At 29.8% G+C, this 17,483-nt stretch overlaps 2 protein-coding genes across 4 annotated transcripts in view; one reads left to right on the forward strand and one right to left on the reverse strand.

Annotated features, from left to right (window-relative positions):
• Positions 1-732: 732 nt before the first annotated feature.
• On the reverse strand, positions 733-13,867 carry LOC149482109 (uncharacterized). 2 transcript variants are annotated; one of them, XM_089704179.1, is made up of 5 exons: positions 3,842-3,896; positions 3,332-3,518; positions 2,575-2,824; positions 2,035-2,178; positions 733-1,216 (listed from the first exon to the last, which is right to left on the reverse strand). In XM_089704179.1, exons 1-5 carry the CDS (start codon positions 3,894-3,896, stop codon positions 1,058-1,060), a joined length of 795 nt encoding a protein of 264 aa, XP_089560305.1. In that variant the 3' UTR covers positions 733-1,057. The 2 variants fall into 2 exon arrangements, with proteins under 2 accessions (XP_089560305.1, XP_089560304.1); XM_089704178.1 differs by lacking the exon at positions 3,842-3,896 and adding an exon at positions 13,750-13,867 and having other exon boundaries at positions 747-1,216.
• The window catches only part of LOC149482110 (uncharacterized), a 100,274-nt gene continuing 96,629 nt past the window's right edge, over positions 13,839-17,483 (forward strand). For both annotated transcript variants that reach the window (XM_089704127.1, XM_089704128.1), the window contains exon 1: positions 13,839-14,039. The gene's annotated coding sequence lies outside the window, so the exon portion shown is untranslated. The remainder of the gene's footprint in view (positions 14,040-17,483) is intronic.

The raw sequence follows: 17,483 nt of genomic DNA on the forward strand, positions 1-17,483 counted from the left end.
AGTCAAATTAGTAAAACGTTGTACTTAAATGATAACATTAAATTACTTATTCTAATAGAGCATTAAGATTTAAGATTGCATGAAGGCTTTACACCAACCCATTTACTGTTCACTTAATATAAGTCGGACAATTACCCACGGATCAATATCAGAAAATAAATTCTAAGTGCAAGTGCAATCGAGGCATGAGAATGGAATAACATTCTAAAATGTATTATATGCTAAATATAGTACCTACTATTGTCACGTATCTTGTCGTACCCATAGAAACCTACATAACAATTTAGATTTCTATGGTCGTACCGTATTTATGTAGAGTTGAAACGGGAATTACAGTTAAATTTTTCTAATTGCCAATACATTTTTATACCACACTAAAACGTTATTCAATTTAAATATCTTATTTTATAATTAACAATAATGTGAAAATTTGATAAAAATGTGTATTTTTTCCTCTTTCATGCAAAAACGATGTTTTGATTATATATGAAATTTTACATTTATATTAATCTCCAAGTGCCCAAGTGTCTATCATGTTGCATAAGCGGAGGTCTGAAAAGGTGCAAAATGTTTTTTTTAACATTTTGCACCTTTCAATTTTACACTAAACACTCAATTATTTTATAATACTAGGAAAACTATTTCTTCCGCTTACCACACCGTCCTTCAATAATAACACTTTTACGTACCAAGGTCAGGCTTTAAATAAAATCACATATATTCAACGTAACATTTATTTCATAAAACAAACGTGCAATGAGTAAACAGTGCCATAACAAGTGCCTAATTTACCTAAATGCCGAGGTCATGTGCCAGGACGTATAATTTGTCTATATTCGTATATAGTACTTTAGGATAATTGCGAATGGCGGGATATACCAATAGTCTAAAATTATTACGTATGCTTGTTATAATAAATATGAATGTTCTAATGATCAACACTTTTAGTTCATACTATAATATCTAAAGTCTAAACGATCCTCACAATTAAAAGTTGAAATCACAAATTTGATTTTACCCTTCATTTACAATTACCCCAATGCACTATTACTATGAATTAAACTCCAGTACGTAGTTTTATCCATGTACGGATGGCGGAGTTAGCTAAGTTACTATAGACACCCGGTGTGCCCTCTCGAGCACAACCAATCCCAAAGGAGACGACCCCAGCTTGTTTTTCTGATGATGAAAATACAACTGGTCCTCCTGAATCTCCCTGTAAATTTTAAAAGTTTAAATATAAGGGAATATTTTATTTAAACATGAAGAATATAAAAAGCTTTTCACGGATAGTTAAACCTAATGGAATATAGCTTATCCAGTGGAAGAACTTTCAAATCATTTTTAAACACATAATTTCAACGAATAATAATAAAATTTAACTATTAAAAAGTGTTACAAAAAGAAAAATATTCTTTCCGATAATTTTGCTTCGAAGAAATCTTTGAATTCGTGAATTATGAAAACCCCTCATAAAAGTCTCTATCTTTAGTCAACATATAGCTAAAGATAACACAAGTTAAAGAAGCTACTGGTATAATTAGGAGCGCAATTATCACTATATGAACACAGTGTAAAAGAGTTTCAATGAAGTTCGCGACGTCCAGAGTCCAGACAAAGTTTGTATTTGAACGGACTCCGATTTTGCTTTTGCTTCTCTCACTTCAAAGTAGCTTTCCGCTGTTTAAGCTCCGAACAAAATTTGTACAAATCAGTTTAGCAGTTCACCCGTAAAATCGAAAAAACTTGCCTTTAAAAGAACGCGAGAAAAGTTAATTTATGGTCCCTAGAGTAGAAGATATTACTGCTTTTACATCGAACATTACAATATGCAATACATTTATACCCTGGTTTATAATATTATTTAATTCTCTAGAAAATTTGTTTTTGTTTATTATGTTTTCTTTTGAGGAAGAAAAAAGGAATAACAATTGCTACGAATGCATAAATATATGTACAAAGTAACAAATAGCATTTCTCACAATCACGAAACAGTAAAAATACCTTACACTATTATTATCAACATTTAGTTACCTGGCAGGAATCTTTGCCGCCCTCCGGAACACCGGCACAGAACATTCTAGACGTAATGCTTTTCCCATACGTTGTTTTGCAGTCAGCATTGGACACGACCGGCACTTGAACTGCCATCAAATTCTTGCTTGTTGGACCGTTTTCCTATAATAATAGAAACATATTATAGACAAAATATGAAGTAGTAAATTTATATTTACACTATGAATAAGTAGGGATCGCATTTTTACCTATAGTCAGTTTATCAAACATATTTTTTATTTTTTCTTTATCTACCGATACATGTTTTTCGTAGGTAGATATAGCAAAAACAGAATTAATCAAAACATTCAAGCAATCCTAAACATTATAAAAAGTGCTATTTTAATGATTATTTATTGAAACTTGTTTAAACAGAAAACTTGCTTCTCTCTTCTCTACATATTATTCATTTTATCGCGCACATATACAACCCACATACATATACACGCATACCTATAAGGATATTAAGTATTTTCTCTAAGAACTATTCATTAATAATTTATGCAGTCTCATACTTACAGAAGTAGCTCCCCACCCCGATACAGTAACATTATCTCCTGCAGGAACACTAGCCCCTCTAGACACAAGCGTCACAGCTTTCATATGAGTACCATCCAATGGGATCCGCTGACGAAGCGTCACCACTCCGACGTCATAGTCACTGGTCCTTGCGTTATACCGTGGATGCTGGGAGAAACTGGTTGTGGAATACATTGTTCCGCCCTCGTCAGAATTTGTGCTACCCGCTCTAACGAAGACTTCTTGCATTCTAAAATGTTCAGTATAGTATTAGTTGTGCTAATACATATATACTTATTGCAAAAGAATATGTTTGTACATAATATTATAAAAGCCGCGTCTGTTCGCGATAAACTCAAAAACTCGTATTTCATTCTGTTTTCACTAAAGGATAGCGTGGTTCTCAAGGAAGGTTTAAGAATGTAATTTGTTAAGTTTAAGACAACGCAAGCGAAGCCGCAATCGGAGTTAATAGTCGTAAAAGAATCTTATAGGGATTTTTACTAAAGGTAATACGGTAGAGTCATGAATATTGAAAATGTTGCATCATTTTATTTAAACGGATAAAAGAACTGGGTTGATCATTTTCCATTCAAGGAACATTTTGAATGTAAACTTCTAGGAAGAGTAAATAAGGCTTAAAAATAACATCTGAAACTTTCATTGAAAAGGAATTTAAAATTGAAATTCATCACGATGAGTTGAGGGAAAAATTCCAACAATTTAAGAGCTAAAAAAATGGACTATTCATACAAACCCCGCCAAGCAATGAGCAGCTGTCAGAATATTCTGATCGTTGAGTATAGACCCTCCACATTGGAAGTAATCTGTACCTCTTCGTAGTAACAGATATACTTGGTATGGAAAGTTCTCGATTGTCGTGTTGTAGCCACCAACTATCTTCCCGTGATGACTGAGACGGACCTGGCGTCGGCATAATGCATCTGTAATTATTGATTTGAAGTTATAAAACATTGTAGTTTTGTTTACATAATATGTAATAATAAAATTATATGTACATATCTAAATTGCAGAGATTATGTAGGGAAATTTAAAAATAATTGCAATACAATAATATTTCAATTATTTATTTTATGCATGTATACAAAACAAAACGTATTTTAATGCAATATTGTTTTTATATCGTCTGTTAACACGCACACAAAACCCTTCATGCAGAGATACACTTTAGCAAGACAGAAACAGCACGCATATTTAAGAAATACTTATTCCTAAATATTTTTAGTACTACTAAATATTTATTTACCTTGCACAGCCAACAAACAAAAACATAAAATTATGAAACTTTTCACCGCCCCCATGTTCAACAAGGAACTGTGGCCTACTTTAAGAAAATGCACTTAAATATTATTTTTATATATTTTTCAACAAGAAAAATGTATTCTTATCATATAATTATTAGCATATTAAAATACCATTACATACACTCGTAATTTTAAGGAAATCATTTACTATAATTTACTACTTACTAAGATGTTCAGTGTCGTAAGTATTGCATAAATTTTCCTTATTCGAAAATAAATAGTCGAAGAAGAAAAATATTAATAGTACAGAAAAAGAGAGTATTTAAAAGAACATTAACACTAAATAAAAATAGAGTCAATAATGAAAAAAATTGAAATTAAACACACTCGTAGCCTTTCGCATCAATTATCAAATAAAATATGAATTTATTATAAAAAGTCGTATGTAAGGTACCTTACTTTTACGAAACACTGATTTACTGTTAAGATGCGTTGACCTCTCCAGTCTCCATTGCATGTATAATCCCTGTGAAACCGTTGTTCAGTGTACATATAATTTAATTTGTAGACACTAACTTGAGCTCGCGATTTTACTCGCATGTACCTGGATAAAAACTGGCCTATGTCAAATGATATAACCCGTAGCAAAATTCATCTTTTCACACTTTCAAGCATTCACATTTATAATTACAGTAGGATAATCCAGAAATATGCATCACATACAATGTTTCAAATCTATACCTACCTAAAAGGCATTCGTTTCAATAGAATATAAAGAGTTATTAATATTTGCATATAAATAATTTGAATATTTGAATAAAATCGTCAATGAAACCGATATCAATTGAATTTGAGCGGTCAATGCCGATTCTGCTCGTTTATATTGATTTAAAGCGGTATATATTGAAAAATAAATTGTTTGTATAAAATAAAATGGTCTATCAAGTTAACGTGTGTTTATTTATGTAACTATTGTCCTTCTTTTAATAGCAAATTCGTGTTCTTAAGATATATTATTGTTTACAATATGTATTCTATGAAAACGATATATCAATCAATCAAGATCTGAAGAGATTATTTACTGAAGAGAGAATGTAAGGAGATTGCGATAGAAAATATTTTATCAATCTTATTACAAATGCACTGATACATTATTATTCATATTATATTTAATTAGTATTTTAATTGCAACCAATATTTTCCCTCTTTTGAAAGCACATCGATATGGCATGTTATTTTACTTTCAAGAATTCGTACACATAATATCCTATAATAACTACCTAATAAACTACATAAATTTTTGTACCAATATATCCCAACTCGATGGACACTAGCTAAGGAAGGATACCTATATGCACGCAAAAATAAAGTGCATTCTCTCTTTCTTCATTCTCGTTTCCCGATTTGACAGTGAATTAGTAATTATCAAGTAATTATACACCACTGCAAAATCAGGCGAAGTAATCACAACACCCACTCCTTTATATTACTTAACTCCGGTTTTGAGAAAAAAATCACATAATATATACCAAAAACGTATAAGTCATACATATTAGATACATCAGCTAGTTTATGAGATTTCTCTGAAAAATTGCGTAGGTTTTAAATTCGTTATAATTTATCTACACGTGTATCATCTTGTTAACATTATTTGAATATGCACTAAAAGCCATTTTGCAATACCATCACCGGATAAGGATACAATTAGACAGATTAATATCATAACTGCGTTTAAAATAATTTAAACCAAGGTTACGCTAACGAGAAAAAGAAAAATGTCTAAAAATGCAAAAAGACCAAAAAGGTTGGGCTTTGCAACATTTAAAAGGCTCTTTGCACGATAGTGAACTGTGATATCCCAGGCAGGGTTCAAAATATTCCTTTTTAGTTCTAAATATAGCTTCTTCGGTCGATTGCATTTCTTCGTTGCATTTGTTTTTTATATGTATAGCGTACTGCTGCACCGTGAGTCATAAAGCATTTGTACTAATACATCTTCGAAAAATAAAAATAGACAAAAAAAGTGTACTGAGAGATTTATGCTGTGCTCAGGTAATTTAAATTGTGGAATGAAATATTTTACTAAAACATATAACTTTTCTGCCTACATAAACGTGAACGTCGGTTTTATGTTTATCAAAAATATGTAAAATTTTAAACGTACGAAAGTTATAAATTCGGAATAAGGAACTTTTTACAAAGCGCTCTAAAACGTGTGTAGTAAACGTTAAAATAAGCCAAGCGCAAATAGCATTCAATCTTTGTATCCATTGTTTTCTTTTGACTTTATTTTGCTGGCAGTGCAATAACATTTTACTTTGTACCAGACCAGACTTTCAATGTATGTTTTTAACAGAAGCTTTTCTAATTTACAGTGAACTTTAAAAATATTGTTATGATTTTAAAGCAAATACGGACATGCATTCTTTGGCAACATCGAGTAATTTTTAAGGCTTCACGAATTGAATGGAAGGTAAAATGAGTCTATAATCTGTTTTCAAAGTCTTTATTCGACTTTATTAACTTTTAACAACACATTTAAAACAAGGAAACTATGTAAGCAATAAGCATACATTAGCGAACAGAATACCTACCAAAGCCACAAAGCAAATTACGCAGCTTTCGACTAGCATAACTTTAGCAGTGAAATTTCATTACGGGCTTTTAATTACAAGACCTAGATTTTGTCACACAGAAATTGTAACTTATAAAGCGTTAACGACTACGTTTGGCAAAACTTTAGATCATAAGAGCCTAATTAAAACACGACAAATAACGTCACGTACGAACCCGTAGAGAAGGTTAAACTATTGTGAAATTCACATGTGAAATAGTTGCTGCGAAACCGTATCGCGATTTACATAATTTCATAGTTAGGACACCTTTACTCTCGACAATTATTTTTCGTATATTAATACAATTTACAATTGGACCTGGTCGGGTTCGTGCGGGTTATTGATCTTTTGTAATTGGTAATGACAGTGAACATTGTGTAAGATCCATTTCGTTGTAATTAAAACTGAGAATTACGCTTTTAGTCATAATACAATTGATTAAAGTTTTTAATAACGTCAGATTTGCACGTAACGTTATTCTTACAACGTATAATAATTAAGTCACATTTGAAAGTCTCCATTCATGTATTTAATTAATCCATGGATTAAAAATCGTAAACTTTTTCAATACTTTCTCTAAACAAACTGCACGCCATTAGCTGCCTGTGGTTTTGTGAAAGAAAACAATAACTTTTTCCAACCAAAAAACAATAGTGTAATGGTGTAGTACCACAAAGTGCAATTTTACCAATATGATTTTTACTTCTACGACTACTATGGTAGAAAAAGAAAACGCGTATACATTTGTGCATTTGTAAACATTCATATTTCGTAATCGTTCTCCTGTTTTAAGAATATAAGAATCTAACTAATTAATATTTACTTTTTTATGTTTTTTAAATATATACAATATCGAAACGAATCGAACGAAATGTTAAAACTTTCCTCTTCATAATATTAGCATAGGTAAAAATTAAAATAAATCATTTTATACGATCCTTGTTATTTACCAATTAATACATGGTTGCAAAGACATAACATTAACCTGTAGAGTTCATAGACACTGTAATAACAACACACGTCTCGTGTGCAGAAATGTGATCTTACAGCTAATGTCACTGTGAACCGGAAACGCAACTATTGTACCGAAATTGTTTTAATTGGCCTTAGAAGGATGCGAGCTAATGATGTCTTACTGTCACACACTGCCTCCACTATTCACTGACGTACGATCTGCTCGGAATAACGTACGATCCGCAGAAAATTTTTTTAGATATTAGTGGGCCGTTAAGGGACCTGTGCGCACCCGCACTCGCCTACACCTAACTTCCGAACCGCCATTAAGTTTGAATCGAACTATATATTATCTGTGATATTTACACTTGGCTGACTATGTAAAGTGATAATAAAATATTATCTGTTGAGAAATAATACTAAAACAGGGTGTTAAACGGTTGGGTTATTTGTGCTTTATTTTATTGTATTTATGTGTTTATTCAGATAAGGTGTTTACAAATATTTTCTACTAGCTTAATGTTTTAGTGATAGTTTTATAAAGACCGAAATTGTTCTTAAAAATCTTAAACATTATTTCTGAAATTACAAAATTATTTATCTTGAGTGTATAATAAATATGACGGTGTGAATTTTTTACAAAATTATTTGGCAGTTATTGCATTTTATCTTCATGATTTAGAAATTTGTGTACCGTTAATTATTAAAGCATGTTAAGGTCGAATCCATAATGCTGTAAAATAGCTCATGCACTTAAAGTAATAAATTTAATTTAAATTTGTTTCAATGAACACTGCAGATACATTAAAAGTTACAAAATATATTGAAAAAAAAAAGAATAATTCTTGATAAGGAGAATTTTTTTGTTTATTTGAGCTATAAAAATCGAAAAAATAAAAGTTATTTATTCGACCCTTGAATAGTTATAGTCCTCAAAAAAAATGATTAAATACAAATTTATAACACGTACTCCACTTTAGATACTTGTTTCAAATAAGTAAGTAATATTCGTTTATTTTTTACATAATATTATATACATGATAATTTGTAAAAAGTTCCAAAATTAGAAGAAGTTTTAAATAAGAAGTAAATTATGTATGGTTCGCGAAAAGTTTTGGATACAAAATAAGCAGCAAACAAAATCACAATTTATATACAGTGTTTCTTTTATGGTTTCATACACCTTTACACCTGGATAAAATTTATTTAGTTAGCAATAAAATTAGCATAAAATGAATAGCAACAAATTGATATGATTTTGAAGTGGGACTTTAATTTAATTCAAAAAGATGCGAATAAGTTATCACACCCTCACAGATTGAAAATAAAAATGGTTACATAAATAAATAAACCGCTTACAGACAATATATGTGCAGTAAGTTTTTGTGATTATCATGGAATGTGCCGATTTAGGGTTCTTACTCCTGTTTTTCCCTCCTCTATAATTTAAATAGAATGCATTTGTATGTATATTTTACGCAAACGCTTATTACCTTTTTAGATTTCCTTTGAAATTCAGAGAAAAAAATATCTTATATCCCATTCCGGCTCTACAAACACTTAAAGCGATAGGTAAGTAATGGTTTCTATATGGAAAACTATGGAACAGAATCTCAGTTTAGTCAGTCTTTGGATAAAAAAAATCACGGCAAAATAAGGCCATAAATTATTTTTTACGAATATATTTGACTATGCTCAACTTATACCGGAAAAATTAAATTAATGTAAACACAAAGAATGTAATCTAACATCAACATAATTGTCATAAGTTAGTCCTATTAAGTCCTTATTATATTACAACATTTTCCCAAGAAATTAATGCATTTTGCACTTCTACACCATATAAGGAAATTAGAATTATGCACATACATTCTAGTAATTATAAATTATTCTACATCTAATGATTTTTATAAAAACGTTTTCTTTGTAAATGAATGATAGTTGTTTTAATAAATCACTCGACATTCCATATGAACTGTTAACAAGATTATTATTGTGCCGTTTGACAGCAAAAGGGTTTTTTTAGGATCAATAAATCCTATTATACAATAATACCAACAATGTCGTGATCGAAAGATAAATAGTTTTTATTCTGTTGCTTCGTAGATAAAAGAAATAGTGTATTTAAGATCTTGTGTTTTATATCATTTACAAGCTTGGAAAACTTCCAATAGCTTATTGAAAAATACATTACGAATCTTAATAAAATGCGACATTTTAAATACAAATGATCACCAATAGCCAGAGCCGTGAGTCAGAATAATTTTCTTGTAAACTTGTTAGCTAATTGAGACACTGCTGCGCTGTCTAGCACTACATAGAATGACACAACGTTCTAAGAACTTATTATAGTACTTAGATAATAGGTATACCTAGTTCAATATTTAATTAATTATATGTGACATGTGTTTTCAACTTAAAATTTTATGAAATCACGGTCAATTTATTTCTGTACGTAAAGCTAAAATCTCAAATCGCATGAACCATTTATTTTAATTTAATATTCTTCAAGCATTCAACGCCTAGTGAGGTTTATGAGCAGAAATGCATGGGTATTCTTTTTGAAATAAAAGATTTTCTAATAGATTTTAAATGCCCTCAATCACTGTGAGCCGAACGAAAAACATAATTAACAAACCATAGATTTTATTTACCATGAAACATATGTCCTTATTTTTTTACTGTATAATACCTACCCACTTAAAATCATGAATCATACACTAAAAACATACCTGGGTATTCCAAGTATTAATGAATTCAATTCTAAAAAAAAAATCCTTGAATATTTGACTTCTAACCTGTAATACTTAAAAATAATTACCTAATACTTTTTTGTCATACATATTAATTATCAACTGCATATACTTTTGGTTCATCATGAACAGCTAATACAGTAATATTTTATTGATAAGTTTTAAGAAATACTTCCTGCATTCAACCCACACGAAATCCAGTACCGAACAAGCCGATTTAAATTAGCTGCCACCAAATAAATAATGCACCCGTTATATCCAAGATCAATGTACCACATACATTAACAAACATAATCATGCAATCTGCGAAGCCAGCAACACCAATAAAGTACAAAGTTCTGTTAACAGTTCGCAACTGCAAATGTAAATTGTATGTACGTATCAATCCCAACAAATAATTACTTGGACTCTGACGTGGTCTGCGAGTTTGGTCTATTTAAATAACTGGATATTTATACCTTTTGCTGATCTTATTCAGTTTCTTGTAAAAGCTGTAGTGCATATTTGTGTTTTCGTTATTGCATATCTCTGTTTATTCGATAGAAATTGAATTCATTTCAAAATAAGATTAAAAACTAAAAATAGTACTTAACCAATCTAATAAATTCGCTAACTTATCTAAATTTAAAGATATAAATATCAATGCTATAAAACATAGGTAACTTATAAGCTACAAATTGGATCCCTTAGGTTTAGGACAATGTTTAAAATCCGTAGAAGACAAGAAAAGATTATGTAAGAATGGCGCCCATAAACCTACTTATTAACACATGTAATTAAAACGTACAAATATCCGTGTCATAGCAGAATTCTGTTAAATTTATATAACCAAAAGAAGCGTCAAACAAACCATTCAAGTATTTGTTATGTTAGTTTCATTTAGAATTCAAAGCAGGTAAACATTTTCAGTTGCATAAATCGTTTTCACGGTTTCCACGAACCGCGAAATTGCCTTTTGTTGATGGAGAAATATGTGAATCTTTTGGGGGACACGGAATAGAAAAAAACTATCGTATTTGTCTGCACGTACTTTATAAAATAATTCTTTAGAAAATGTTTGGAACAATAACTGCACGCTTGAATAATGACCACAATGTTTTTAACTTTCTCAACAAATTTTCACTTGTTTTCTCGGCATATTTATTAAAAAAAATTATGGATACCTAACGAATGTGAAGTGAATTTTATTTCCCGTTATTTATGTTACGTATATACAAAAACCTTCGTCCTAATTACTTATCCCCATCAATTACAATAATAAATCACTTTAATACCAACTGTTCAGAATATTCTAAATGTTAAATAATATTCAATAACAAGAACAAAAGTGGAAGGCCTTGTCAAAGTTCACTCCTTGCATTCAATTCTGTTATCTAATCTGTTTCAAAGGACTTATTCTATTCAGTGTTAATTGTTTACGCGATGACAATGTCGCTCCAAGCCTTTCTTCGGGCGCGAAGGACATAGCTGTCCAACTGTCCAAACTTTACTCATTTATTTTGATAATACAAATCTAAAAGTTTACCCGACACTTCCTTTGTCCGTAACAAATGTACTCAGAAAAATAAGTCAAACATATGTACCTTTAAAAACCTATTAGAGAACAACGAATAAAACTTTTATTACTTTTAAAACATATCAGAATTTCCAATATCAATTACAAAGCTATCGGAAATATTCAATGTGGTAAAAAATAAGCTGGAAAATTAAAAACAATTTCACAAATAACAGGAATATTTTCGATGCAAAGCAGATCGGACGATACTTTGCATGAAAAATGTTTTTCAGGGTATCAGCAAAAATTTTTACTTTGGCCGATATGATTCCGATGTCACGTACGGCAATAAAAATAGTGATAAAAATTCAAAACGCTTTGATAACCGTGCCATTCAATGCACTGTGAAAATGAAACCCGTACGTCTGTCATAACATTCCCGAAACTCGATATTTTAATTGTGTTATTAAAAGCATCGAGGGACGAATTGTTTTTAGCGTCCATCCATGGATCGAACGTATGAAGTTGATACGTATTCTGCTCTTAAAACAAAACCAGCCCTTTGTGTTGGCGGGTGAAATGTAGAGCAATTATAGGCTTAGTTCGATACCAAGTTGTTGCAAAAAGTGTAAGTGATAAAATACCACCTCTTTGCTTAAAAATGTGATGAAAAATATTTCCACAGATAAAAAAAATCGTATGACATAAACAGTAATACGACCTAATACGAGTAATTAGATAACAATATATTTTTTAATTATAAAGAGGAAATTAAAGAGTTATCCGTAGAATGTTTTAACTCTCTATACGTAATTATCAATTAGAGTAATTAATGTAATTAAATAATATTTACAACAAAAAAAATACAACCAATTTTGCTTTCCCTACTCTTTAATATTTATTGAAATCTATTTAATTATAGTACGTATTATATGTAATAAACGATGCAATATTTATAATTATTTTCATATTAGTATGTGTTATATTATAACCATTAGCCAGTAGGTTAATATCTTCTTAATATTAGTACATATTTAATGTCTAATCGGTCAGAAAAATTGGTATCTATTTTTTACGACGATATAAAAGTCTTGAAGAGCGGTAAGTTTCCTGAAAGTAACATAATCTCAGAATTTATACATTGAGATATACATATGGAGACGACACCACCTACATCACTTATGTTCCGCTCAACATAAGCCATATGGCTTAACTGCACGCTCATTTTTTATTTGTTTTAAAGTGAAACGCATCAAATATGCCTTCGTGTGTGTTACGATATTGCACAAATAATACAAATAATACGGAAAAGTGCAAAGGAATAACTTTCATCGGTAAGTACCTAACTAGATAATAATTTTTAAAACTTAGTTAGAGCAAAAAATGGCGCACAGATTTTGTTCGTGGTGTCTCCTCCATACGTAGTAATATTATCCAATGAATTTATACAATCAAAACAACACACGACACGTTATGTCTAAAGAAAACATAATAACAAAAGCAAACTTGAATACTATTATTAAAAGGCTAAGTTTCATTGAACATACGTCATCGTTAGTTCCTTGAATAATAGTAACATATTTATTTGAACTATTCGTATGTATGTACCTTGTATAGTTCACCGATGTCCAAGTATACGACGTATTATATAAAGAGACGATAGCTTTCTAAGAAAACCAGTATGATCTTGGAGTACCTAAGAACTAGCGCGTATAAATATTAGCAAACTAGTCTAGAGCTAAAGGAAATTAAATGTTAAGAATAAGATTTACTTTGAGCGTTCATGTATGCATTGCACAAATATTTTTATGTTCTTTCAGCTTTTATGATTGTTATTTTAACGTTAAATGCATATGATAGATCTAAAAATAAATTATTAAATTTTATAAATATGAATTCTTTTTTAATTTCTCAGCATGTGTTTATGGGATTTAGATTTTACACACTCGGTACGAGCTACGTGCAATTTGCTTCACAATATTGATCGATTTATAGACACATTTCTCCAAACTCGCTAACAGAAAGTTCAAACTCACACGTTCCCATTGTTTCTTTCGACACAATTAGCGTTTACCTCGCAACAAATCACTTACCGAAAACTATGTTCATTTTTTGCTACGATTACTATCCTTAACCTTAATAAAGGTATTGTGTGGGGTGTTAGATCGGCTGCGATATCTTTCCGATTGAAGCTTGTACGGCGAACGCTCGTGGTTTCTGTGTTAGTGGCCTGAGCGGGCGCGCACACGCATTTCTTCCGTTTACCGCTCAGTGTTACTTTGACACTAGCGCAGACCGAACTTAGAAGTTCCATTGTCGTCGAATCGTGAACTGTGAACGAACTCTGTGATTTATGTGATTGTGTTTTGTATTTGAACCATAGGTAAGTCGCCGAACACTTTCGTTGATAATATTCGCGGATACTCTCTCCTGTTAAGAAAGCGTATAATTTCACATAGTTGTCCGTTCTTCTCATTCTTGATATCTAAGATGCTAAACATGCCAATTAGTGTACTTTATGGATGGCCTACGTTTGATAATCGTGACTTTATAAACATTATAATGCTAATTCGGAAATACCATTTATAGTAGATTATGATAATAAGTTCACAAATAAAAACAGCATATAAATAATGATTGAAGCGTTAAATCAAACTGCATCATGCGTTTATAGCTTTAATGATATTTTATTTTTAATGTTCGATTATTATTTTATTAATAACACGTCGCAGTAATTAATTTGAGGGACGTCAATAAATAATAATTAGTGACACCTGTCTAGATTTGAATTAAAATATGATAATCGGCAATAATATGTCAACAAAATTGTGACCTGTGTATTTAAAAATTTTATTATTAAATTCATATGATATTATTTTACATGTGCTGTGATTGTTGCAATTATAACCGGATTCCATTCATGACTATTCAATATCTATGTATCCTAGTAGTGTAATAACGAAGTGTGTAATAAGTTTTTAAACGTTTTTTGTTCCTTAGTGTCGTTATGACTTACGACTTACGAGTAATTATTATATTCATAATCAAATATAATGTCATATAATTTAGTAATTTAGATAATTAATATATTATAAACATACATCACGCATTGATTTTGAATATAAATTTAAATAATATCCAAAGCTTTTTAAGCAATATCTCGCGAAATAAAAGAGTGTGGAAACTCGACAATTAGCGTTTAAAATGCAATTGTTCGATGATTTTTTTGTTTTTCGCAACGATTCGGTTCATAAGTATATTACAATACTGGGTCAGCGGTTGCATAGAATTAGCGCCTTTTTAACCAATGCGGTATCTGTCTTCATGATAACAAACTTTATCAATAGATTTATATTGTTTGTTTTATTTATCTATAAAGTTATTTTTTTGGGAAAATAATTTGTAGTATACAACGTAATATTTACGTAAATCATTTACCTATAGTTTAAATGACTTGACTTTATATTTCAATAATATTCATAATATTTTCAATTTTAAAGGGTCATATTTTTTACCCCATTGTAGTTGTAAATTAACCCAAAAAAATATGTATCAATTTAATATCTACTACATAAATATTGCCAGAAATTCCTAGACACAATCCAGCAAGCAAAAAAAATATTATGATTTTAAATATACCATAATATGTAATAAAAAAAATGTTTTTATTTTAACTGCGCGTTGTTTTGCTGTTTAAACTATGCCAATTAAAGTTTTCTCCCATCCGATCTCACACTAGTTTATCTGAATGATCATCGTGACCTACAAAACCACTCTCACTGTCACATGACCAACTATACAGAAGTTATAAACAAGTTGCTATATTACTTTTGAATTGGAAACAAATACACTTTTAATCAAATAATAATTTTAATAATAATTTAATTAAAAAATTAAAATTATTAATTGCATAATGTAATTTATTGATACTCTGTGCGGTCGATTCCACAGATTATTAAAATCGTTTCGCGCCATTATAGATTATTTATTAGCATAAAATTAACGCGGTCACTTCCGAACTAATTTGTGTGATAAATCAAGATATTATGCGCTAATTGGTGCGTGTTCAATGGAGAATGCCCCTGTAATAAAAGTTCAAAAATTATATAAATTTCCCACAACATTTAATAGGTAGGTACGCTGTAAGTAAATCAATTTTGGTTAATTTAGCGGGGAAATACCGCGAATATTTTTAAAAGTAATTTTTAAATATTTGATTAAGTATAAGTAATCCTTCTTCTAAAAGGAAAAATAAAAAAATACGAAAGTTTAATACGGAGTATTATGAGCGACATTTCGTTGGTAAAATTTTGGACCAAACGCATGTTTTGTTCAACAAAGGTAACATAATTTGTCTAATAAACAGAACGGTTTTGCGAAAATATTTAATTATTCTCATAAATATTCACAAGTTACTAGGCGTAAAGGCTAACAATGAAGGTAACAATTTTTTGTAATTATGCATATTTGCAATCACCGTCAAAATATAACGATTTGCTAAACAAAGCTTGTAACAATTAATATCACTTATGTAAATATTTTTTCACGGATCAAAAAACTGACCTTCAGAGTTTTTAAATATAGGTATAGTGACGTATGATCGTAGATTTTTTAAAAATAGTCTGTAAGTTCTGTTACATACAATTGGGTTTAAATATAATATTCGCACCTTATGCAATCTATTTAATAATAATTAAAATAGTACTTTGTTTAATTAAAAAATATAATGTGGCTACTGCCAATATTTCAAATTTCAATTACAAATATTCATTAAAACTAAAAAGGCAATAATCATTGAACTTTTAACGTTTCAATACATTTTATAGCAAATTCCAGATTACATAAGAGCAAATAAATCATGAATGCCAGTGACAAATGTTCTCACACTTCTATAATTGCATCGGCATTGCAAACTTGCACTGTTAATAAATCGGTAGTTAATTAAACAAAACCGTATCATTTCAGTTTATTTATATCTCCTTTTTATACCTTTTAGAATAATAAATTATTATACTTATACGTACATACTTATCGAATGATACGATATTACTATGTTGAAACAAATTACTGTTCAATATTTTTCTTTTTAATTGAATTGACCCAAAAACAATTGAATTATATTAATTTAAAAATTTTAACAGTTGGGTAATATTACCTACTTAAACGAAATACATTTATAAAGGTAGGTATTTAGATTTACACAAAATTCACGTGCTTTGAAACCGATTGCAAATTTTTGTTTAGGCCTTTGATGTTAATAGTAATTATTATTAAAATCAAACAGAATATTATAGTGTTTTAAATTAGACCACAGTGAATTATTCAAGCATGGCCTAGACTTAATTGACATATTGCATAATTAACGTTTCAAATTATTTCCACAGAGTATCTATCTGTCGATATAATTACGAAGGGAATTAAACAACACATTTTCGGACCTATAGAGGCCATAAATGTTCATAATATTAGATATTAATATAAATACATACATTAAATATTTTATCCTGGTATATATTTTGTAAACAAAACAACATTTTGAATCATCTCTGCTTACATCATACTTATCACAAAAAATATAATTCTACATCATTGATAAATAGGTATTCTCCCTTTAAATCAAGTTCTCTTAAGATACAACAAATAAAACGAGTTCGTTTAACTACAAAAAATCGATCTGAATGTGGCCAAATAATATTATATTAGATGCAAAGAACCGATTATCCAAAATACATTGCTTATATTTAATAATACATTTTGTAACTTTTATATACTTATACTGCTATATTTGAGAAAAACTTCAACATTTTTGATGAATATAATTTTGTAT

Source organism: Colias philodice, chromosome 15 (genome assembly GCF_061535455.1).
Source record: "Colias philodice isolate Cphi_HAF_F1 chromosome 15, ilColPhil1 Martin Lab GWU primary, whole genome shotgun sequence".
Lineage (NCBI taxonomy): Eukaryota > Metazoa > Arthropoda > Insecta > Lepidoptera > Pieridae > Colias > Colias philodice.

What these genes read in the sequence shown, in the direction of transcription:
- LOC149482109 (XM_089704179.1), bottom strand. Translation starts at nt 3,896, where the DNA reads ATGGGGGCGGTGAAAAGTTTCATAATTTTATGTTTTTGTTTGTTGGCT. An exon ending in TTGTTTGTTGGCTGTGCAAG is followed by an intron (nt 3,519 to 3,841) that starts GTAAATAAATAT and finishes CAATAATTACAG; the next exon opens with ATGCATTATGCCGACGCCAG. An exon ending in CGGGGTGGGGAGCTACTTCT is followed by an intron (nt 2,179 to 2,574) that starts GTAAGTATGAGA and finishes CTATTATTATAG; the next exon opens with GAAAACGGTCCAACAAGCAA.